The 26,026-nt window shown below is 42.6% G+C and overlaps 1 protein-coding gene across 3 annotated transcripts; it reads left to right on the forward strand.

Moving 5' to 3' along the window:
- The first annotated feature begins 374 nt into the window (after nt 1–374).
- On the forward strand, nt 375–22,541 carry setd1a (SET domain containing 1A, histone lysine methyltransferase). Of its 3 annotated transcripts, none has more exons than XM_038705895.1 (21): nt 375–447; nt 1,489–1,633; nt 1,729–1,827; nt 1,915–2,185; nt 2,904–3,034; nt 3,244–3,500; nt 4,196–5,900; nt 6,726–7,721; nt 8,052–8,219; nt 8,642–8,726; nt 8,815–8,957; nt 9,290–9,326; nt 9,422–9,608; nt 9,735–9,778; nt 9,883–11,183; nt 12,831–13,185; nt 13,387–13,568; nt 17,595–17,705; nt 18,782–18,901; nt 19,176–19,313; nt 20,342–20,515. In XM_038705895.1, exons 2-21 carry the CDS (start codon nt 1,496–1,498, stop codon nt 20,513–20,515), a joined length of 6,642 nt encoding a protein of 2,213 aa, XP_038561823.1. In that variant the 5' UTR covers nt 375–447; nt 1,489–1,495. The 3 variants fall into 3 exon arrangements, with proteins under 3 accessions (XP_038561823.1, XP_038561833.1, XP_038561842.1); XM_038705905.1 differs by lacking the exon at nt 375–447 and adding an exon at nt 463–726; XM_038705914.1 differs by lacking the exon at nt 375–447 and having other exon boundaries at nt 1,496–1,633; nt 20,342–22,541.
- Nucleotides 22,542–26,026: the final 3,485 nt, after the last annotated feature.

Raw genomic sequence — 26,026 nt, forward strand, 5'->3', positions numbered from 1 at the left:
AGCTGTGGACTTTCTATCATCCTCTTAAATGGTTTCTGTAAACACTACAAAAAATGAGTAAATCCCTGATTATGTCTGTTATATATTAAATATTAGTACTGCTCACCATTTGGGTCAGAAGTGATAAAATCATAGGATAAAATGTGTAGTTCATGTTAACTGAGTTGTCACTGATCAGCCTTTAGGGGGCGCGTTGATCACTTACCTGAGGTTGAATTTGGATCAGCAGATTCAAACAATTCTTTTCAACTGTAGAAATTTGATTTAATAATATGCAGTCGTTTAATTACCTAAAATATTTTATTTTAATTATATTTGCAGTGCTGCATGTCGATATAGTCGCTTCTGTATTTTTCTATTTCAGTAACCGAGGTGTAAAGAAAGTGCCGATCAGGAATCGTAGGCTGCATTCGCTTAACACTGATGGAGAACAGGCGAGGCTTTCAGGTTGGTTACGCGATGGCCGCTCTCATAAATATAGGGATTTTAAAAACGAAAACAATGGCTTCTTCGCTCGGAGAGGCGTGTTGTTGTTTTGACTAACTACCGGAATGATAGCGGCATCGTTTTAGCTCGTCAATTTTGCCTCTGCGCTTTGTCGGAGACGTCCCTTGTTTGTTAGGGACTCAGTGTTTTTCTTGTTCGTCTCCCGGGCCTGGCTGCAGCTGCCTACACTGTAGCGGCGGGTTGCTACTTTCGGATGAGCGGGCTGTAGGTCTCGAAGAGGTGGGGGTCTGAATTTAGGCTAACCGGAGCCAAAACAAGCCAGTAGAGCTTCGGATATATGCACATAACACGAATATTACTGATAAAATGTTATCGATGTGGACGAAGATCAGAGTTTGACTCCCTAACTTGATGTTCTTGCTAGTTAGCATTAGCCAACGGCAGCGTTAACTTACCCTAGCTAAAGCGAGAATGCATAAGTAATGTGAGATCAGTTAACGTTATCTAACGCAAGAGCTATCGATTATGTTGTTCCTACGGAGGAGGTCTGGACCCGAATTAACCTGCGTTTAACGTGAACTCAGTGCGGACGCTGGAAAACAGTCTCTTTGCGTTTTGTTGGTGCAAGCTAGCTAGCTAACGTTAACTGGTCAGTGACGTAACGGTGGTCATTGTTTTGACAGCACGCAGCATCTTAGTCAAGACTGAAAACCTCCTGATTATCATGCTTTTAAATTATTTTTTTCCTCTGCCTTGGACATGACAATTACCAGACAGTGGTCAGAAAAAGTTAATTTTTGGCTAACTGATGTGACGCAGCTCATCGTTGTGTTACATTACCACTCTGTGTACCTGCAGCGGCCAAATATACTTTATCTGTTATTACTGCAGCATTTCAGATGAGTATAGCTCTCTGTTCGGTCGCTAATTTGTTAAAGCTTCGTCTTCATCCTGGTGGTGGTGATGATGATGATGATTCTGATGTGGGTCTGTCTCCAAACAGTAGCTGATGTCTGAAATCATGGTTTTCCCCTTTGTCAGTTGTAGGATGGATCCAGACGCTGAGGCAGATACACAAAAAGCTGTCAGTTTGCAGTGGAAGAGCTACAAACTCGTCCAGGACCCAACAATTCGGCGGGTCACACAAAAAGTCTACAGATATGATGGAGTGCATTTCAGTGTGCCAGTGAGTTGATTTCCACTATGTTTCTCTGTCTGAGTGTATGTGCACATGCCTAAAAGTGTATCTTTGAAATGCAACCTGTATAATTGTTTTTCCAGGACTCTGGTTTTCCTCCTGTTGGTGAACTGCGGGACCCTAGACCCCGAAGACTGTGGTCCAGATATACAGAACTGTCCCTGCCAGTGCCGAAGTTTAAGGTGAGAATCACTGGTTGACATCAAATTTCACACATCACAAGCTGTTTCCAAGTTCTTCTCCCTGATTTTTATCATTCTTCTTCACAGCTTGATGAGTTCTATGTGGGTCCCATACCCCTCAAGGAGGTGACCTTCGCTAGACTCAATGACAACATCAAAGAGCCCTTCTTGGCAGAAATGTGTGCCAAGTTTGGTGAGGTGGAGGAGATGGAGATCCTTTTTCATCCCAAGACCAGGAAGCACTTGGGCCTGGCCAGGGTTTTGTTTACCAGCACCAGAGGAGCAAAGGACACAGTCAAGCATCTGCACAACACTTCTGTCATGGGTAACATCATTCATGCTCAACTGGATATAAAAGGTAAGCTATTACAACTAATGTGATTCTTTAAAGTATGAGCTATGTTATTGCAGTGATGCTTCAGACAGCAGTGGGTGAACATTGTAGCAATGTTTGTACTGTGCCAAATAAACACTTTTGAGATTTGGGTTTAAAACTGTGTTTATGTCCATCAAAACACATTGAAACGCTCCTAATTTGTGTAGCGCACATGGTAGCACAAAGGACCCATTGAGTGCTTAACTCCCCAAGGCTACACAACCCTGTGAATTACTTATTTTAATAATTGAAAAATTTATTTTAAGATTTTACATGGGCTCTTAAAACTGGATCTTTATACACATAGTAATACACACAGTGAAGCGCCGAAATGGGATGTATTTCAGCTTTGTATTTAATTCAAGATAGACCTGTAGTTTATGAGAAAATACTGAAGGTGTTTTAAAATATCCTTTCCTGCAATATCTGCACTTTTGTCCAGAGTTATACCAAAAGTGAGTCACTTGCTTATTGCCCCAGCTTCCCACAAACCTCAACTGTAAACAGTTTTATGAGGTCCTCCTAACTATACGGCCAACAAGCAAATAAGACAAAAATCATTGCTTCCTCTTTGTGGAGGCAGTTACACCTTGTTTGTCTTGAAAACCTCATTTTATAAGTTGTTACCGTTTATGTCTTTAGTTAACTAAATTCACAGCCTTTATTTATTTTTCTGTGGTGTGTTTTTTTTTTTACCCAGGCCAACAGAGGCAGAAGTACTATGACCTGATAGTAAACGGGTCCTACACTCCTCAGACAGTTCCCCTAGGAGGCAAGGCTTTGACAGAAAGGCTCCAACCTCAGGCCCCAACACAGCCACAGCCTGACACGGTATTGTCACAGGATTAATTGTCAAATCATTTATTTAATGATCATTGATTGATTGATGTGTGAATGGCTATGAAGAAGACTTTGGGTTTTTCAACAGCGTTATTATTAGTCATTACCTGCAAACATTCTGAATCAAATTAAGCATAATTATAGAGTGAAGAACAGAAACCCAATTTCTAAATTCTAATAAATACCTTTTTTATGCACAGTCATCAGAAATCAGGCGGAGGCTCTCCAGTGAGCTTGCAGTTTTGGCCGCAGGGGTTCAGGCCCTTACATCAGGAAGCATCACCCCGGGCTCTGCAGATACTGGTTACAGTGATCAGCGTCTGGACACACCCCCTTCTTCCATGACAGGACCCTACACCCCTGGCTCCTCTGCTTCATCTCAGGGTGGTGGAGGAACACCTTACAGCTCCAGATCTGGGACTCCTTTCTCACAAGACTCGGGCTTCTCCGGTGCCAGGTTAGTTGTTGATGGTTCAGCATATAGAAAGTTTCTTGTCTAAATTTTACCATTGCCTTAGTGCTGTTGTTATCATGAGGCAAATTCAGGTCCCTCAGTCGAAATCTTTACCTGTACATTATCAAATCAAGATTATGGGGATGGGACCTCAAGAAATAATTTCACAAATCATGTATGGTATTTAATTATCAGTGTTGTATTAGTAACTGCCAGTAACAGTTCTAATACTGTGAAAATGTAGCTGTAACTCTTCATAGCTTATCTGCGAATTTGTACACAACTCTCTTTTTGTTATCTTAAAATAAAATGTAGCTCAGCTCACACTGCAAGAGGAATTGCTCCAGGGTTCTTTGCAGCAGTTATGTTCTATGGACTGCATGTTTAGACAATGCACCAGTGTTTACCACCATTACATTACAATACAAGTATTTAAACAGTATATTATGTATGGAACATTCTGTTATTACATATCACAGGATCAGTGTTGGATGAACATAAATTTCTGAAATAAAATTAAAAGGACAATTTTGGGGTTTGTGCTTTTGATCATTCTGATCAACTGGCAGTACTCGTAGTCAGTGGAAGAGTCGAAGCTGGAGTCTGTAATTGCATGTTATGTTTGTGAATGTGCGAATGTGGTCCACAAAAATAATTATATTATAATAATTTAAAATCTACCTAATTTGTCTTTTCAGACATACTGGCTACAATACTGGCACTATGGGCAGCGGCTACCCTCCCCAGGACATGCTACCTTCCTCCTCCTCGTCTTCTGCAGTCTCATCTACTGTTGGAGGATACAAAGTGTCTCGCTACTCTGAGGATGCGCAGGAACCATCTGTGTATCATCGAGGTCGCCCTATATACCCTCCAACCACATCCTACCGTCCCAATGAGCCACCTTGCTACCCCCCGTACCCCAGTGTTGGAGGGCCTGGTCCACACATTGCACACCACTCCTCAATGCCTCCGCCACCTCTAGCCAACCAATATGATCAGCCCCCAATGTCAGACCGGGACCGTGACAGAGACTCAGGGGGACGCTATGGGCCAGGGGGGATTGGCTCCAGAAGGTCATCTTACCACCAGCAAGACACAAACTCTTCCTCAAAGTATCATTCCCATCACTCCCATCACCACTCAGATCGCAGGGACGAAAGGGGGTACCGGCGAGATAGCCTTGGCTCCCGATCAGGTGACCATGGCCACCAGAGACACCGCAACCATCACCATTCTCACAACCATCATGGTAGCAGCAGCCGCAGAAGGAGCAGCCATGACCGGGACAGGGACAGAGATCGAGACAGAGATAGAGACAGGGACAGAGACAGTGACTATTCCAACAGCTCTGACCCCAGATACAATTCAAACTCCCATCGCTCTTCCTCTAACAGCATGTCTCCTCCCCCCTCCTCTTACTCCGCATACTCTTCCTCCTCCTCCTCCAAAGAGCCTACACCAGCCCCTTCTCAGGGATTGGACACTTCAACCCGTCAAGGGGGCACAAACCTCGCAGAGAGGGGTTCTCTGCCTTCGGTAAGTGCTGACAAAGACTACCACGCTGGTCACCACAGTGCTCTGCCTCCTCCTCCCCCACCGCCACCTCCTCTCCCTCCAGCCTCAGTCATCGCAGCGGCTGTAGCTGAGACACTGGGAACACTGGACTTCAACCAGGATAGTCCGGCACGTGAAGAGCAGTGGACAAAGCCCAAACGCCGTCCCAGCACCCCACCTGCACCGCCGAAAACACCCCCGCCTTCCTCTCCGCCCCAGACCACCATCGCTTCCTCCTCTACCTCCCCTTCCTCTACCTCCCTCCCCCACCATCTTCCCTCCTCCTCTAGCTCCCCGCCACCCCCTCAACGTGACTCTTCCTCCCCAGAGCCAGATTCCACCAATGAGAGTTTACCGTTTGTCTACCACAGCAGCAGCCTCGACTCTCGTATTGAGATGCTCCTGAAAGAACAAAAGGCAAAATTTTCTTTCCTTGCCTCTGATGAGGAAGATGAGGAAGACAGGAAGGAGGAGAAGCAGAGGGGCATACGTGGGGATGGAGGAGAGCGAAGAGGTGGTTCAGGTGATGTAACAGGTGGGCACACAAGTGGGAATCAGGTGGGAGACAATGGGGAGAAGGACCACAGGAGGAAAGGGGACAGAGACGGACACAGAGGAAGGAAACGGGGAAAGGGTGGAGAAGGTAGGAAGAGTCCCACTGTACTTACAACTACCACACCATCCTCTTCCACCTGCTCTTCTCACATCCTGCCGCCAGAGGAATCCCAGCTCCAGGTTGGCCTCACAGTGACTGGAGCTATACAGGAGGAATCTTCACAGGCTGGATCTGCTGATACACGGAGCAGGACGGGCGCGCACACACCACCTTACAATGGGCAGAGTCAGGTAAGATCAGTAGCATGTAATGAAACTTCAGGGTTCAGACTGGCCTCAACTGCATTTTGTTCTGACAAATAAAAGGTGCATGATTCTTTGTTGCCAAGTAGTGTTAAACAGTACTGATGTTGAAGTAGCACTTAGAAAGCTTAATATTTTTTGCAGTTGGGCTGGATGGGGTGGGCACCTTTTTTATTGCGTTGGTAAAATAACCCAAAAATAAATATAAAATAAAATAAATGTTCATATTTAGTTATGGGGAAAAAAAACAAAACATACATACTCTGTAAAACAAAGGAGTGTTTGGTGCAAAGAAAGAAGATGGAAAGGAAAGAAAACGATAACATCTTCACTACACGTAAAAACACAAAGGTTGTACACATCCTAAGAACAATATGCAAGCGTTTAATTTTCTTTATTGCAGTTTTGTTGTTGTGCTTTTGTGGTTTTAGATTAACATGCTGTTTTGCCGTAAGCTTCCTGATAGGTTCAAACGAAGTTGGAAAAAATATCTGTGATTATTGATGTGAATGTGATTATTTTGACTGATAATGCATTACATTTTAAGATATTAAAGGGAATGATCATTTTTACATAATTATTTTCATTTTCATTGAAGAACATATTTAAATGATAAGTTAAGTATTGCACCCCTGCAATTTGAAAACTGTAGTAGACCATATTTCGATTTCGAAGATTTCGGTTAATTGTTCAGCCCCATTTCATGATTCTGTGGTTGTGAGTTATCTTTGAAGCTCCGATTTGACAATGCGATAATCAGTGTAGATGTGCTTGAAGATTTAACCTTAGACAGTAAACTCTGTTTTCTTTCAGTCCTCTCCTCATTCCTCAGGGGAAGACATGGAGATCTCAGATGAGGAGGAGGAGGAGGAGTCTACCATAACAACGGTGACCACCCACCAGCCCTCAGTCACCTCAGGTTCCTCACCCTCTTTATCCCAGGCTGCCATGCCTTCACAAACAACGGACCCCTCATCTTCATCTCCACCCATCTCTGACTCTGCACAGCACTTTGGCACCTCCATGCACCCTCCCATACCTTCCTACCCTCCTCATTTGCCTCCTCCACCTCCCCCTGGTTACTCCCTCCAGCCCCCACCTCCCCATGGGATCCCTCCTCTGCCCCACATGGAGCTGCACCCCGAGTATCCTCCTCCCATGCCCCACCACATGTATGACTATGCCACCTCCATGGAGCTGATGAACCAGTACAGCGGTGGGGCTCCTATGTCCTTCCAAATGCAGACCCACATGCTAAGTCGCCTACACCAGCTGCGCATGTCATCATCCAACGGCACCCCTGGCCCTGGTGAGGCAGCCACTGCAGATTACTCCTCCTACCATCTCCACTCTATGCCACCACTCCACACACACCACCCCTATATGGACCAAGAGGGTAGCGGTGCAGGCTCTCATTATGACCAGGACCACCGCTACTTACCTCCCCACATGCCCTACCCCTACCCTGACCCTCACAGCACTCAGATACCACCCCCTCCTCACCATGGAATTCCACCTCCCCATACTGGCTGGCCTCCACACGTCTTACCACCACACTACCCGTCCTACATGCCCCCACCTGGCTATGACACCATGCTGCCCGGGAATGGAGACGAGTACAGGGCTCCAGGGGAGGAGATGCCCATGCTGGCTGAGAATCCACATGAAGCCACAGTGCAGATGGTCCTGGCCAATTTGATCCAGGAAATGAAAAACATCATGCAGAGGGACCTGAACCGCAAAATGGTGGAGAATGTTGCTTTTGCGACTTTTGACGAGTGGTGGGAGAGGAAAGAGACCAAGGCCAAGGTAAGAAAGACAGTGTAACAGTGCTGGCGTTGTCTTCATTTATAATCTTGATGGTTATTTTTTTTGTGTGTGAAGGTAAGAAATATTGCATTATCCACTTCTTTGTGCTTTCTTGTTTTAAAACACTCATGACTACATCTCTCTAAAATATCATTTGCTTCAAGCTGATTCTATGTTCAGGTTTAAAACTGCCATCAATTTGCATCTATTTGTACTTAATGACAGTTTCAATTTACCTTCCTCATTCTCAGTAGCAAGATGATGCCTTTTGTTATACTGTCTACTGGAAGAAGGGAATAAAAACAAGTTGTAAATGTGTCTCTCCTGTAGCCTTTCCAGACAATGGTTAGAGGGGTGTCTGCCTTACGTGAGGATGAGAAAAAAGAAGAAAAGGTCAACCGTCCACGGGAACCCCTCACGTCTCTTGTGGATTGGGCAAAGAGTGGTGGCATGGAGGGATTTTCTCTCCGAGGAGCACTTCGACTGCCTTCCTTCAAGGTAAATGCACCACAATGTGGCAGATCTTGGAACTGGATCTCCATGTTTCACAGCTCACACTTTGATTTGATAAAAACACCTACATCTACACCTCTGATTACATACACACACTGGCAAGTGACCATGATATGATGAGTGACCAGTTACCATGATAATACCATCATAATCATTACAAGCCCCAGTTTGAACCATTGATTTTATTTTGCATTTTAATGAAGACAATACCTAACAGTACTGGTCCCAGATTAAAATGATAAAAAATATTTTTACAGTCAGAAATATTGGGGGAGAAATGCTGTAGTTCTTGGTATTTTGTCAGATTTCGAAGCTTATGGTAGTTGTCAAGAATTTCCAGAAGAAGTCCATTCTTGGCTGTTTTTATATTGTTTTAAAAAAAATTCTGTTGGGGTCCAATTGCGCAGGTGAAGAGGAAAGAACCTCAAGAGCTTGAAGAGGGAGACATGAAAAGGCCGCGACCCTCGACCCCACCAGACGAGGATGACGAAGGTTTGCTGAGCTGGTGTTTTAAATTTTTAAAAGGAGGACTGGATTAATTGGCCTGCATAAAACCCTCAAACTGTTGTCTTGTTTCCAGCTGCTGAGGGGAGAATGCCAGTGGCAGACAGGCATGGAGCTGCAAGGGACAACAAGAGGAGGAAAAAGAAGCCAAGAAGTCGTAAACCTTGGGAGCTTGGCAGTGAGGGAGAGGAAACATCTGATGGGTCCTCGACTGAAAAGGTGTGTTTTGTTTTAATTCTGTCTTTCTTTCTTTTTTAAAGCTAACAACAAAAACAATATATATATATATATATATATATATATATATATATATATATACACAAACAAATGATGTGCATAAATGAGTCTTTTGAAAATGTTGTCTTCGTTAAACATCAGGTATTATATGCATATAATATGAATGTTAATGCATATGGCATGTAGTAGTAGTAAGAGAAAAAAAAAGTTAAAGTTAAAAAGTTTTAAGAATTGTCTTCTCTCATTGGTTGCTAGATGGCAGCATTTCACTGTGATATTTTATTATTGTAATTTAAACCTTTTTTTATTCATAGGAGGATGAGGAAGAGGAGAGTGAAAAGGATTCTGATGGTAAATGGCAAACTGTAATCCTATTACTATGTCTTTATTTCTGTGTCTACTTTTAAGTTAAGGCAGTAATGATATCAAATATCTTTTTTTTTTAGATGATGCCCTTAGTGCTGATAGTGATGATGAGAGCCTCTCCTCATCCTCTGAGGGCTCTTCCTCTTCAGAGTCCTCATCTTCTTCTTCCTCTGAAGATGAGGAGGAAGGAGAAAGGCCTGAGAGTGAGGGGTCAGACTCTATGGATGAGTCAACCATGGACAGCACAACTGAGAAAGAGGATAACAGGTTTGTTTTAGTTCATTGTGCAAAAGGAGATCTGTCTTCAGACTTACATTTTGTCAATTACATAATAATTAAATGTACTTGTGTCATTATTGCTGTTTCAAATTTTTTCCTGTGCTTTGTGTTCAGGGAAAACAATGCATTCGCTGTTCCAAAGGCAGAGGTCAAAACAGGTTAGTCAGAAGTCCTCATCAGCATAGTGCAACATTGGAAAGGGCATCTTAAGTTCTTTCTGTTTTGTTTGGATCAGTTGTTCAAAACTCTCATTTTCTCTCAGGTGAAGCCAAGGAGGGCAAGGCAGATACAACAGCATCACCTACCAAACGTCCTCCGTCGCCCCCATACCCGCGTCCCTCGTCACCTATTGTTCTCGTGCCCCCTCTCAAGAAACGCAGGAAGACTGTCTCATTCTCCACAGGCGAGAACGACAGCAAAATGCAGCTGTCGACTGCACCGCTATCTCCATCTCCCTCACACGTGGCAGGTGAATCTCCTCTCCTCTCCCCTGGCAGGCCTCCAGACTTCCCTGTTACTGCTGCCCCAACCCCCTCAGGTCGTCCGACTCAGGGCATCCAACTGCTCCCCTTTGCCTCCAAACCAGGTGAAGGCAATGCCCTCATCGTGCCCCCATCTGTACGAACCCAAGACTCTGATGAGTCCAAAAAGGGACCACCTCTCTCTCCTCAGACCACTCCTGTCAAATCCCCAGGAAAACGGGGTGCAGGCAGAGACTCCCCCAAATCTCCCGCCCCTCCTGTTATGGTGTGCCGCACTGTGCAGAACCTGCCATTGGACCATGCCTCTATGTGCAGGATGGCTTTCGAGGAGGCCCCTCCTCCACCTCCTGTTAACAAACGATCGAGAGGCAGGCCTCGGACCACCAGCTTGTCTGCTTCTTCTTGTCATTCCCTCAGAGAGGAAGACGAGGATGAGGAAGAAAGGGAGCAGAGGTTGAGACTCCGAGAGCAGCTGGGGGCATCGAGCCTTCTACAGCTGGCCTCTGCTTCAACCACTGACCTGTCTGTGTTGGCTGACGTGGCCCTGAAAATGGACCCTGACGCTGGGGATTCAGAGGAGACAGAGACATCTGATGAGGCAGAAGAGCAGAAGATGGAAGAGGATCTCTTCTCACCAGAGACACTGGCCCTGGTTATAAGCCCAGAGGGTGTAATTGTCCTTATGGAGCACAATTACTGCAAATCCCCTGTTCCCCCAGTGCCACCCGGTACCAAAAGGACTTCCTCCAAACAAGACTCTTCTGTCTTGCTCCCAGCAGACCTCAACACTATTTCTGGGGTGCTTGAAGCTCCAGAGGAGGTCATTGGAGAGGCACTACCATCAAGGGGAGATACAGGAGAAAACTTATCTGGAATGGGGGTGCTTTGTGAGTCTGAGGATGTGGGTCATGCTGCAGCTGTACCTCCATCGTCAAAGAAGATCGTGGTTGGCAAGGGTTTGGAACTTGAAGAGGACAAGAGCAAAAAGAGGAGAAGAAAAGACAAAGAAAACTTTGAGGTTCATCACGCAAAAAAACTGAAAGAGCAACCAGACAAGAAACAGAGGAAGCGCAAACTAGAGGTGTGTGGGATTTCTTGTTTGTTCCTGTAAATGGTTTAATCATAGACATTTTGTCATAGGTAACGTGTGTGACAATGTGTGTGACACAATAGAAGTTTGACTCATCTGTTGGTCCAGTTTTGGATTCCTGTAAAGGTGGCACATACACGTTTGAAGTTTTTTGGAAACGTCATCAGGTTTTTCCCCAGGAAAATAATTTGTCTCTTGCGTGTACAAAATGTCCCAACAGTGTTCCCACATATAGGCCGGCCGGGTATATTTGGCGACTCATTTTAGCATTTTGCAGAGAAAAACACAGACAGATGTTACGTTGCAAGACGCTGACACTTTGGATATTTTACAAGCACCAGGTAAAGCAACGGTGAACACACTAGTGCAAGTGTCACTCACGTCAGCCACGTTGGTTTCGATTGTGTCGATAGGCTACATCATTAACAAGACTCCTCCGCTTGCGGCGCACCTGCTGCTGTGAAAACTTCGCAGGTGGAAAATTCCAAAAGACAAGTTCTGTGTCATTTCTGTGACTTTATAAAATGTACTGCTGATGGAGAAAGTCAGCAGACACATACAGGGAGAGCGAAACATAAAAGGGCGGGACAAGTGGGTTTGTTTGCAGTAAGAAACCAGAGGTGAAGGTGTGTGGGGAGTAAAGGAGAACTGAAAGGAAAAGCAAGGTGAGCAGATTCGAGAAGGGAGTTAACATTAAAATAAGGTGGAATTAAACGGTGAATTAAAAAATAACCTACTAAAAATAGAAATATCCTCCATTGCTGCCACTGTCATTCTGTTTTAAACACTGCAACACACCACAGAACGACAATATGTTTAGATTAAAAAGTTTACACGGTTAAAATTGCCAACATTGAATTCTCTCGGCAGAGCTGTGACCCTGTGCTCCTCTCTACAATAACAGTAATCAGTCGCTGTTGCCGTCAGCACAGACCTACTGATGTTGCCTCAGTGTTTTATTTAAATTTGTTCAGTTGGTGTTTATCAAACTTCTAACTAACGTCAGCCTCAGTCACCACCTTTGTCCTGACACATGCTAGGGTGACTGTGACTGGAAATAACAAGTAGAAGGTTTTCTGTTTTTCAGCATGCTTTGCTTTTAAACATACAGCGCATGATCAGTCAGATTAATCTGCTGAACTGAGTCAGACAGATCCTGAAGCATCTCTTCTCTTGTAATCAATTTAGTTACCAGATGATAGTCCAAACTATAGCCTACCTCATTAAATGTTTGGTCATTGCTGTGTAGAACAGCACCTGTGCTTGTTCCTCCATGAAAATGAATGTTGTATTTCATAAAAATTCAATGATCCAGCATATATACATAGAATTTGGTAAATCTCTCAAAATGTTAATAACTCTGTTAACAAGATTTGGCCATTGGATTTTGACGGAAACTTTCCAAAAATAATGTCACCTGCCGTGTGACCATGTGACTTAATGTATACAAGATCAGTATAATCTTTAGTGTAAACCTCAAACAGAATAGAAACTAAAAGCCGACAATGGATATTTGATTTTGCTTTTGTGTGGACCAAGGAAACTAAGCTTCATGTGTGAAAACAGCCTCAGTGCTTGTCCATAGTTGTGTGTTAATTCACAGTTCATTGGTAGTAATATCCCTCTTCCTGTGCTCAGGACTCAGACTTTGAGGAAGATGTAGACGTGGAGGAGCTTGAGTCTGGGGAGCTGTCAAGTTCAGACACAGAGGATGAGGTGGTTGAAGAGGTGAGGAAGAGTGAGCGTCTCTTTCTGCAGGAGGCAGGGCTCATGTCGTCCCAGCACTGGCCACAACCTATCCCAGCACCTGAGCCGCCAGCCGTGAAGTTTGACAACCGCAGTGAGTTTGAGCAGATGACCATCCTGTATGACATCTGGAACTCCGGTCTCGATGGCGAAGACCTGATGTTGCTGAAGAAGACTTATGAGAAGCTGCTACAGGATGACCACAGCTCTGACTGGCTCAATGACACTCACTGGGTCAGCCACACAAATATCCTTATCAATGACTATCTTATTAAATGTGTCTCCATGACTGCCATAGAAATTAACCCCAGTTACTAATGTACAAATAATCTATAGCTGTTCTTAATCAATTACTAGCCTACGTAATATTTTTTTCATGGATAGAATGTGTTATGTCTACGTGTCACTGTCTGGTTTCCTGCCATTGCCCTTGACCTTCAAGCTGCACTAACCAATTTGCCGAACCCTCGGCGTAAGAAGAAGAACGCAGGTGGACAGCTTCGTGAGCATGTTACCGGTTGTGCCAGGAGTGAGGGGTACTACGCCATCAGCCGCAAGGAGAAAGACGTCTATCTGGACCTGGACCTACCTGAGCAGGTCATACGGGAGGTGGAGAATGTCGACAGCTCGGTATGCATACTCCACATTCTGACTCCCCCTGTTCTTTCCACCACTATGCTCCTGTTTGGGAGATCTGTTTAACAGCGATGGGCTCTGCTGTGGTTTTCCAATGAATTTGCCAATGAATTTTAAAATACTAGCACATGTAGGTCTGTTGTTATCAAACTAGTATTTGAGAAACTAAGTTCAAATACTGAAGATACAGTAGAAGATTTTTAAAGCAAGGCAAAATAGTCTTAACTATAAAGGAGGCTTAAAAATACTGCTCTTTTTTTAAGTTTAGTCAGTCCATTTCTTATTAAATCAGGCTGAGGTACTTGGATTCAGCTTTTTGAATGTTCACCATTCCTTATTTGGAAGGTTGAGGCAAAGTTCACAAAAAACAGATGGCCATGTTGTGGAAAGAATTATATTCCAGAAGTTACTGAATATGGTTATTATAGGTGGTTAATATGATGCTTGGTAAATACCCCTTAGGAATTTAAATGGCAGGGAAGAAAGTATAATTTTAACACTGGACTCAGAAGTCTAGAGATTTTGCACAATTAGACAATAACTTGGTGGTTGAACACATGGCATTTTATCATACACACAAACTACGTATCATAATATCATGTTATATTAGTTTTCCAGAATCACATAGAAACTTTATAGAAACTACTATATATTGTGCACACAAACAAACAATGGGTTTCACCATTGTCCCCACCACAGGTACAGCTAAACCATGTGCCATGTGTATTAATCTCTTAGTTATTATTTTGAGGTCATTTTCTCTTTCTTGTTTTATCCTCTCTTCCTTCCAAAATCTAGTATAATGTTGGGAACTGACTTTTATTGGTTCATATCACCAGTGACAGCCTCCAGATTGGCACACGCTCATCATGATGCACCAGTCATGGTGCTATGTGGTCTGTTATTATTCTCACACTTCCAGATTGTTGTTAGGGAAAGACATAAGTCATTTGCAAACAACTGCTGATATTTAGTGGTGGTGTGGTTTAGAGGGGGAAATTGGCATAGTTGTGTTGCATTCCTACGCAAACCTTGTATAACCCTGTAATGCGTTTTCCATTGTGCATTTGTGCTGTGTCTCACTGTCACCATGGAGAAAGACTTGTTTCTTTAAATCCAGGGCACACACAATTTAGATGTTTTGTTACCCATGGCTTATTGTTTTGATGTAATCTCAATGTTTTTAGAGGTACAATATCACAGACTCAGCAGAAAATGAGATGTAACTGGAAACAACATCAGTCAGTGTCTTTAATGTCCTAATCAAAATAGCCCTGCAACCTTGATGTGTCAGCTCTGATCTGAGATGTGTTTGCACCATGCGGGAAGCTTCCGGTCAATACAATATGAAGCCGATGCGGAAGTCCCTGAAACCTGCATTCTATTGGAAATCCAGCAGGGGCGACTCTTCTGGTTGCAAAAAGAAGTCTGGCTCCATTAGAAATAATGGGAAAATGACCCTACTTCTCAACTGAATAATTACCCCAGTAAACACTTTCCTGATGAGTTTATGGTCTCAGTCGCTAGTTTCAAGTCTCCTTCAATACAAAATGATGTTCATTTAGTAAATTATGGTCCTATTTATTTTAAAATAGACCACAAAGCAGAGTATGTTTCAGGGCGGGATTATCTACGATTGACAAGTCGTTACCATGGCGACTTGTCAATCAGGCTAGAGTGACTTGTACCCTCGGCACTGTGTAAATTTAACCAGCACCACTGAAAAAGCTTATTAGGAGTCGGCTGTTCACTTTCTCTGGTGAGTACATTTAGTTGACTGTTGTTCGCTGGTCAAAGTTTTCAGCCCTGTTAAAATGACCTAGCTAAGCAAGCTAGCTAGCTCCACACACGGCCGTTAGCTCCACTGTATCGTCAATTCCGGGCACTTCCTGGTTGCAAAAACTCGACATGGCGGCGCCCTGTCGGCCAAACTCGAGGCTTCAAAACGGCAGTTTACAAACCAACGGGTGCCGTCACGATGACTACGTCCATTTCTTATATACAGTCTATGGTTTGCACCTGTCCCAAGTAGTGGTGTGGTTTGGTCTGTGCCAGTCTGAGTGTAAAGTAAACTGGAAAAACACAGACTGCTGTTTTCATAAAGGTGATAGGTTAGTACTCAGGTTGACCATTATTAACTTTGAACACCAACCTCCTCCTCTTTAGTCAGTCAAGTTATTGATATTTGGCAAATGATTATATGACTCCTTGGCAGCCCTACTAGCTACAGTTACGCTGCTACACTACCTTACTACGTTTGCTTCAAACCTTCTGCAACATAGATGATTTGAGCAAATGGATGGTTTTAGCGATGTACACTTAAAAATGCAAACAGATACATAATTAAATCCATGTATTTATTGCTATTAAAAAAAGCTCATAAGACACTTTATGAAAATTAATGTTTAAAATGAAAGGATATCAGAAGTATCTTTTTGTTATTACCATTAAGGCGTGAGCTATAATGGTGCTTTCTGGGTGGTGAGCTTAAGTCAATGCAAAGACGCGTAGAGCCGCGATTTCCTGTTGGGCGGCGCGAAGCAGGGGGCGGTTCCGGCGGCGCGAAGCGAAGGCAGTGAGAAGGAAATCGCATGACGCTGAGTCGCGATAGCCTATCAACGTTGAGATTGTCCGTACGTCACCGAGGCTTCAGAGCGTTGTGTGGAGAGGGCCAGGCTATTTAAAGGCAGGCAGGCAGGCAGAGCAGGCGGTTGAAAATCTGCTGGCCGGCAGAGAGCTGCTAAACTTGGGGGAGAGGAACAGGGAGCAGCGCTCCAGCTTTTGGACAAATAAACACCCATGGTCGAACTGGATTATGCTCTACCAACTACGCCGTTTGCACGCGGGAGGAGCTCGGAGTAAACTGCTTTTATTAAATTAGCTTTTTACTTTAGTTTTTGGGATTACAACGTTGATTTATCTTCACTCGAGCTTCTCAGCAGCTAAATTTGTTAGCGCCGTTAGCTCTGTTGGACTACTACTTCCTATTTATATAAAAACCGGTCAAAACTGGACATTACTGGGAGAAAAGAAAGCGAGGAGGTTTAACTACCTGGTGAGTTCAGAAAACGTGTGGAACTTTATTCCAGCTATCGTTGTACTTTACGGTGACCAAGTTAGCATAGCCTTGATCGATCCGAACTCCATTCAGAAAACAAACATTTTAGAAGTTGTAGTCCTGCTTTCTTGCTGGCAGACCTGACAAAGCATGAATTCATATGTTTAACAAATCTGCATGATATTGTAGTTATTTCGGCATCAGTTTGATGCGTTTATTGCTATTTAATCACAGCAAAATGTTTACTTTGGGGTCATACAGCTGTAGTAATGGCGAGCTATGTTTATTCGCGTTATCGCGTTGTGTGTGAACACTCAGCAGTTGTCCAGCGATTTAAAAACCCCGCGAGGAGAGCGTTGCATGGATTAAATTCGCGTTTGGTCTGAATGCCGCATAACCGTTATTGACTACACTGGTAATACTTGTTAGTGGGGTAAATTCATTCATTTGTAAAGAGAAATATAAAAAAAAACAAAAACAAAAAACTGTAAGCGCTTGTGTTATCTCGAAAACTTTACAACATAAGGCAAAAATAGTAGGTTTAGGACCAAAAACAGAGCTCATTTGTTCTGAAATAATGTGCTTGAGAAACTAAGTCTAACAGAATAAGTATTGTCTTTTTAAATTGGTCCTGAAACTATTTCATAAATTCGGGCTTTCCCTCCAGATTTGCAGTAGATTTGACATTTGTCCCACAATTGTGCTCTGGAAGTGGTTGTTCCTAAATTTAGTGTACTATACATTGTAGAAATAGAAGAGAAACTTGCCTTTGTCCTTCCTCTTATCATTTGCTCAAAGTCTGATTGGTTTTGAAATCAACCTCACCTGCTCTAACATAACTCTTGCGCATTAAGGTCAAAGTGTTTCTCTGGTCCAGTCTCCTCAAGCTCGGGGCCATATATGAACATGAGATTGTGATAATGGTCCCCTTCTAAAGCCCTTTGCTATCTGTTTTCTGCCAGGGAGCTAACCGGGTGCTATCAGAGAGACGTTCAGAGCAGCGCCGCCTCCTCACAGTCATCGGCACCACGGCTGTCATGGACTCTGACCTGCTCAAACTCAACCAGCTTAAGGTACAACCAGTTACAGTCATGTTATCTCATGCACCCAGGCAGTTGCATGCACATTGTACAATTTTCAGCACATTATTGTGCATTATGGTTTCTAATTCTCTGTATTTTCTAGTGCATTTGCCAGAACTGAATTTCAATTAGGTTGCTATACAATATTATACCAATAATTCCTAATTTTTTAAATTAGTGAATTTTAAATGAATTGCCTCAAAAATCCCAAATAGCCCATGAAATAAGACGTATTAATCCATCATTATTAACTTTAAGCAGCAGCAGTTAGAGCATAGGAGGATAACAGCAACGCAGTGTTTCACCTGCTTTGCGGGGCAGATCGGCCGCAGAAGGGGGTGGGTGGGTGGTTACACAGTCAAGCAGGTGACAGGTGCAACAACTCATTACGTTATAACACTGTAATACCAGCTGAAAGACGATGAGTAGTAACCAGAATTAGTGTGATTATGGCAAATGGTCTGTTCTTATAGAACGCGACACTCAAAGCTTACACTACATTTCATTCACAACATTCACACATTAATGAGCAGAGGCGGAGGTGTAAACTGCTCATCAGAAACAGAAGTTAATACATTCACACACTCAGGTTTAAACTCAGTTTGCCCAAGGACACTTCAGCATGCAGACTGGGGGAGCCGGGGATCTAACCACCAGCCTTCTGATCAGTGAACGACCGCTCTACCTCCTGAGCCACAGCTGCCCGTTTATTATTTTTGCCATAATTGAACTGGCCTACTCTGCGTTAAACACACACACAGGAAACGAGTCTTGCTGTTATATACCCTTCACCAGCAACACCCTAAAGAAGGGTTGTGGTCAAGTTTTTGGGTGGTGACTGTTTTACACTGGAACTGTGATAAATGCACAGTCAGTCTGTTTTCAAACTGTGTGGCTAACTAAAACTACATATACTTAAATCAGCATCTTCTGCTGGCATGTACTTGGGCCTTGTACAAGGTTGGGGTTTCATGAAAACATGAGTATATATTCATTACAGGGCCTGCATGCTTTCTAAACCTTTGCCAAGACCACTGTTACAATATGTCTTTTCTTTCCTAATGTAGTATCGCAAGAAGAAGCTTCGTTTTGGACGCAGCAGGATTCATGAGTGGGGCCTGTTTGCCATGGAGCCCATTGCTGCTGATGAGATGGTCATTGAGTATGTGGGTCAAAACATCAGACAGGTAATGTTTCCAGTCTGTGTTGAACTACTGATGATTTTAAAGCAGATATTTCCAGGCATCCCATGCAGTCAGGATGTTGTCCTAATACTAACTGTTCCATGTAGTGATTATACTGTTCAGCAACAAAATCTGCATGCCTTCATTAAGAAGGTTCCAATATTGGTGCATTATAAAGCTCTGTGTATATGACAGTAGATGAAATGTTACTCATGCAACTTTATAGGAACTTGTATGTTGTGGTTGGTTCAGTAAGCAAATGTTTGTGTCTGTCCAGATGGTAGCTGACAATCGAGAGAAGCGGTACGCACAGCAAGGCATCGGGAGCAGCTACTTGTTCAGAGTGGACCACGACACAATTATAGATGCCACGAAGTGTGGCAACTTGGCACGATTCATCAACCACTGCTGCACTGTGAGTCTGAACATACTCAGTCAACACTTGTTTATTAGGGGTGTGACGAGATCTCATGCCGTGAGATTAAAATGTGACGAGATTTCTTGTCAGGTTAAAAGCTGTAGTGCGAAACTCGCGCAGTTGACATTTTTCACATGCTCTGACACCACACATCGATTTTCTCACGGTGTGAATCAACTCCGTTTCCTTTAGCTGCTGCAACACAGGTGTACGCCATAATGGTGATCAAGTGAACCCGCTCTTGTGCTTTGAGTTGCAGCCAGCTTGTGACAGGGTGGTAACGTAACTGATATAGTTTTGCAATATAAACTTAAACTAAACCGCAACCTTGTTCTGTTTGGGACTATGAGGTGCACTTAATGTGTGTGTGGATTTATAGTTAGTACTGTACTTAGTTTGGTTTTCCAAAATGGCCTGAAGGGGATACTACCAGCAGACTGAAAGTAATGTACCTTGGGGTATAGGGAGGGTAGACTTAAAAATCACCATGAATTCTCAATAAATGATGACGTTAATCTCATAATATTGAGATCTTTTTCTCAACATGTCTGAGAACAGATATGTGGGAGAGATTTTAAATGTGCAGAAAGTTTTGAACACTCCAGGAGTTTATATCTAAATTAAAATGAAATATTTTAAGTCAAAAGGTGCCACATGCACATTTAAAGAGGTTAAACAAAAGTCACATATCTTAAAAGCAACACAGAATGCCTGAGAGCCTTATTGCATTGTATTCTGTTATATTTTTAATTGAAATAAATAATATAAATATAATATAAATATAATAATAATAAATAAATAATAACATTTTCATATAATTCAGCATTGAAGATTTCTTAAAAATAGTGTTAAAGTCTTATCTCATCTCGATCTTGTCTACCCAATTTTGTGTCTTGTCTTGTCTCATGGGAGAAGTGTTTCGTCACACCCCTCTTGTCTGTGTCTGACGTGTTTGTAGACGTGGGTCCTGGCTGACAGGCTAGATGACACATGCTCATCTGTATCTCTTTGCTTTGTTCTTCTAGCCAAACTGCTACGCCAAGGTTATCACCATAGAGTCCCAGAAAAAGATTGTGATCTACTCGAAGCAGGCTATCGCCGTCAATGAAGAGATAACCTATGACTACAAATTCCCTCTGGAGGAGAATAAGATTCCTTGCCTGTGTGGAACAGAGAACTGTCGCGGGACGCTGAACTAGTGGACACGTTCCTCACTTGCCAACGGCCAGCCAGATCCGGACACATGGTTCCCCCTCCTCAGAGTGCACCTCGAAGCAAAGCCACCCTCCAATACCCTCTGCCTCTCCTCCGGATTGCCTCACAGCTATCCTCACAAAACCCAGGCAACAGAGACGCACACAATTGCACTTTTCATTCATTTGGCAGTTTCACAAGCCAATTTGTTACCTGGCATGCGAATACAATGAGGGGGTCTTTGTTTGACATTAGCTTTTCTGTGGCAGTATTGTTTGATTGGGTAATATGTCCCAACCAAGTTGGTCCATGCAGCCAGAGATGAAAGGTCTTTCTATTTCCATGCCAAGATCCATTTGAAGGAAGACAATGATAACTGTAAAAAAAAAAGAAAAATAATACTGGTATTTTATGTCTACGTCAGCTCACAAAATCTACAGTCTGGATCTCTTTTTCCACTGTCAGGTCCCTCCCCATCCCCCCTCCCACCTAAACCACAGATCCGCACACGTACGCACAGGAATATCAGACAAATCAGGGTTTTTAAAAGCGTGTTATGGGCGCACTTTTAAGATGACAAACTTATATCAATTTGGTCTTCAGTTATGCAAGATTTCCGAGTGTGAAGATTGTTTTGGAGCTTTTTTTAAATTTCATTTCATAGTATTATATAATAATATTACTGTTGCTATTAATAGTATTTAGTTGCATTAGCTGTAAGCATCTTACAGTGAAATGAGCTTCAATGTACCCACTCATTGTCTTTAGTGGCTTGTGATTCACCAGCCCGTTGTTTCCCTTCTCCACTACTCTCCTGATTTGCCACAACCTTCTGTCTGGATCAGAGTAAAGTCCTTTAAACTATTGTTTTTAACCCACCGGGAAAATATGTCAGTTAAGTTATAGCTAAAAGTGTATTTTATTTTTACATGGCTGCTGATTTTTATTTTTTTTTGTCTGCAGGATCAGAACAGAAAATTCGCCTGTATTTTCTTTTCCCCCATATCCCCACCCGCCCCGTCATTCCCCTAAGCTGTCAACAAAAGGTCTTGTGAGGAGAATTCATTGAGTTTGTTTTTATAGGATCTCTTTCTGTCTGCTTATATCTGTTTAGTTTTTCCTTCCCTGGTATTTTCGTATTTTGTTTCAACCCGCAAATGTCAGGTTGCTGTTTCAACAGCTGGCAACTTCAAATTCTTCTTTCTTCAGCCATTTAAGCAAAGATCACCAAACTCCTGCAGGTCCTAGTGAAAATGTGTGGTCAGTATTCAACTTAGTCAGTATGTGTGCTACAAATGGTTTTTAAAAGGCACATTTATTTGATTAGATCAGGTCTCTTCAAATTTCTAGTTTAGTAAAGTTTATTTTCCCCCCCTGTTTGTGGGCCTTTCCAAAAAGCATTAGTTTGTATTTTATTTCAGAATGGAGTCATTCGCCCCATACAAAGCATCCCTCCCTGAGAGATTTATCATCTTAAGGCAAACCAATGTCCTGCTTACAGTGTGTTTGCAGTGTAGATGGGTGGAAGGTATACATAGATGAGCCTCAGCATGTTTGTGACACTGCAAACAGTGGGATGTGTATGGCCCTTGTGTTGTGTCTGTTTTTCATATGGCATATGGCCGTCCAAAGTTTAACATTAATTAGCTGAAGACTCTTTGCTTTGTTCCCTCCCAAACAGGAAAATGTGTAAGATATTTTTGTTGCAATGAAAGCCTTTCAGTACAAACCAACCCTCTTTACTACAGGATAAAAAGATGAAAGGAAAAAAAAAAAATCAAAGAAGTACATGTAAATATTGTAGAGGTGTTTGTTTCTCGTAGAAACACACTGATTTCAAGCTGTAAATATGTTGTTCCTTTTCCTCTCTCCATGAGGAGGAAACATGTACATACCTTCCATTCATTTATTTTTTATTGTTTTTCCTTTTAATTTGATGATTATTTTAATATTATTTGCAATATTTCTCTTGTATTAATGCGTTGGACCCTTTATTAATGGTGCATTAAAATATTTTTTAAATAAATGAAAGCCTCGTGTTTTTTTGTGTATATAATGTAGGATTATGTGGATGACTATTAATCTGTTTAAAGGATCTTAACGGATTTATTTTTACATGCTGGATAACCGGTACATATAAATAACTAGCTGATACAAAGCAATGTTTCAACAGGAAACGTCCTATTTCCTCTTGACAGAGTTGAAATCGGCTGCTACACTGCACCTGCAACGCTGATATTTCCTGTTTAGATAAACATCAGAGGAAGCACTGAAATCGTGTCTACAAAGACTAGATTTCACAAGTCTGCAGATGATACCAGGAAAAGGAGAGCTCACAGCACAGATGGAGACCTGAGTTGAAAGATCTCTACATCTGCCAAGTTTTTGCTCTGTTAAACACATTATTCAGTTAAAATCAGGTACACATACGAGTATTTTTTGTTAACCAAAACTGAACTGAGCTCATGACCTGGAACTACTACTTGTTTGTGAGGAAATGCAATTGATGACTTTCCAATGAGTCACAAGGAGGCTGGCTGAAACTGGAAATGGCATTTGTGTGGTCTGTTAAAAAAGAAATGATATATATATATATATATAGACGATATATATGTATACCATCGAAACTGACTTTTTGCACATTATCTGAGTTTTAGATATTTTCTTTGCTCTAGGGATGTCTGTCTGTCTGTCTGACGGTCCACCACTTTGATTCAGAGTCCAGACTGAAATAGCTCAGCAATTATCTCTTTGGTTGCCATTTAATTTTGTTTAGACAACATTCATGTACCCCTGAGGATGAGCTGTTAAAATGTTGATCCCCTAACCCTTTATCTTACTCCATCAGGTCCAGTTTTCTGTTTGTCTTATTCATACTACCTTCAGAACCACTGACATTCTCATCAGTCTCACATGTACTTTGTGTTTAGCGCTAATTTGAAAATATTTGCTTGCTAAGCATTTAGCTTCAGAAACAACAACAAACAAACAGCATTCTTCTGAAACAACAGCTAAGTAATAGTCACATGTATCTCGGCCAATCATTTGACATTGCCTCTGGGAGGGCACGTTGGAATGATCTAATATAACTTGAAAGAGGATCTTTCAGATCAATTTGAGAAGTACCTATGATTTCGTTCCACATTTTAGTGTGTGTCATGTAATGTGGGGAACTGGTCTTGGTCTTGACTCAGTCTCGCACTCCCTCTGTCTTGGTCTTGACTACAACAATAGGTGATGGTGCAGTGGATAAGACACATGCCTTTGGTGTGGGATACCTGGGTTTGATTCCCACTGCGACATCCACCCATGTGTCCCTGACTAAGACACTTACCCCCTAGTTGCTCCTGTGACCCTTGGCATACTCCATAGCAATTGTATATCCTTTTGGACTTTCGTCAGCTAAATTATTATTATTATTATAAGTTTCTGGTGGTCCAATGCCCGGCCATGATGGTTTACCTTGGCCAGCTAAATTGGTCGCTGAGAGTCCTGCTAAAGGTTGCCAGGGTTACTAGATGACTCTTCCAATCAAACGATAGTCCTACTAGCCACTGCCCATCATTTGGAGCTTCAAGGAATCCCAGAAGTCTAATCTCTCTGGACTATCAGGCAAAAGGTAAACCAAGTAAAGGGAGCACATGTGTCCTTTTCCAGTTTCTCCTGCAGGACAGAATGGTGAGAAATTCCAGATCACCAACAAGTTCACCGTGAAAAGTCTGGCATCCTTGTCTAGTGAAGATGCTTCAGGGGCAGCATCCTCACCTGAGAAGGTTGTCCCTCATGATCTTCATGAAAGCTTTGCCAGGCATAGTCGACCTCTCTCACTTTCTAGGAGCCCCACATCCATCTCATGGGCCTCCTACTTACATGATGGTAGGAGGCCCACTTTGTCAAGACCTCACCAAACTCATTATGAATAGTGTGGATGAAGATCTCTTACATCCAGGCAGGTGGAGGGTTTACGGTGAACCACAGAGGAGATGCTAGATTTTGGGCTGCCCAGAAGCACCAGTTTCAATGCCATGAAGGCTGCAGGTGGCATGCAGCACCTAGGATGACGGAATTGACTCCAGCTCGCTTACAGTTTTACAAACCACCTTTCTGGTGGTATCTGCTTCGGGCCCTTTACCATCAAATTGGACCAATTAGTTGAGAAACGCTTTGGCATCACGTTCTCATGCACATGAGCTCCATTATTAATGCCTTTACTGAGTCAGTGATTTATAAAACTTATGTACTACATTTGATTAGCTTGTTTTGTCTTCCTTTGTTCAGCACACAAATAAACTATTTTAAAACCCCAATAAGGGCTCAACCTATACCCTGCTTCCCGTGTCCTCCATCCATTCAACCACCCAACCAACTTACAGTGGTTCAACCTGGTTGCCTGTCACTCTCTAACCTGTCCCATGTCTTCCATTAGCTCACATATTTTCAAAATGTGCTCCCTGTTGGCCTGCTTCCTTTTTAAATGACAGAGTAAAAACAAGGACAGACCTTTGACCACTTTTCCTCAGATACTGTGTGGCCTTCCAATCAGAGTGTTTGGCATCACGTTCTCATGCACATGAGCTCCATTATTAATGCCTTTACTGAGTCAATGATTTATAAAACTTATGTACTGCATTTGATTAGCTTGTTTTGTCTTCCTTTGTTCAGCACACAAATAAACTATTTTAAAACCCCATTAAGGGCTCAACCTATAGCCTGCTTCCCATGTCCTCCATCCATTCAACCACCCAACCAACTTACAGTGGTTCAACCTGGTTGCCTGTCACTCTCTAACCTGTCCCATGTCTTCCATTAGCTCACATATTTTCAAAATGTGCTCCCTGTTGGCCTGCTTCCTTTTTAAATGACAGAGTAAAAACAAGGACAGACCTTTGACCACTTTTCCTCAGATACTGTGTGGCCTTCCAATCAGAGTGTGTAATGGCCTTAACAGAGAAATCGGCCACAGTTCAAGGACTGACAAGATAAACTGTTTTATATCAGTATATGTCCATATTAATTTAGTCCAACTAGCACAGACGTTTTAGGCCAAAAAGTTTCAAGGCTTACTGAATGGAAGTGAAATAATATTAGTAATCAAAAGGAGAGCACATAGAACCGCCTTAATGTATGTGTTTTGGTTAAAGAGAGTTTAGTGATTCAGTGGTTGGGGGAATTTTAATGTTTTTTCCGCTTTCCCAGTGTCAGAAACTAATAAATGCCTTCGGACATTCCTCTTTTTTATGTATTTGGTAAAGTCTAAAGTTATGTCAAATAGCACGATCCAACAGGCATCCTGGAATTGAGCAAAACTAAGCAAGTAAACTAAGGGGAAGGGGGTGAGTGTGGGCCTTTTTCCAAGCTTTGTTTGAGGGGAAGCCCACAGTCTCAGACTTTTAATAATTATTATATATTATAGGCTTTAATTTAATTTAATTTAATAAACCATGAACTAGCAGATAGATTTATTCTTCCAAAACCCAGGGATAATATCAGACAAATGTATAAAGAACTTTCAGTGT

Source organism: Micropterus salmoides, unplaced genomic scaffold, assembly GCF_014851395.1.
Source record: "Micropterus salmoides isolate LMB-PRFRI ecotype aquatic unplaced genomic scaffold, ASM1485139v1 Ms_hic_scaffold_10, whole genome shotgun sequence".
Classification (NCBI taxonomy): domain Eukaryota; kingdom Metazoa; phylum Chordata; class Actinopteri; order Centrarchiformes; family Centrarchidae; genus Micropterus; species Micropterus salmoides.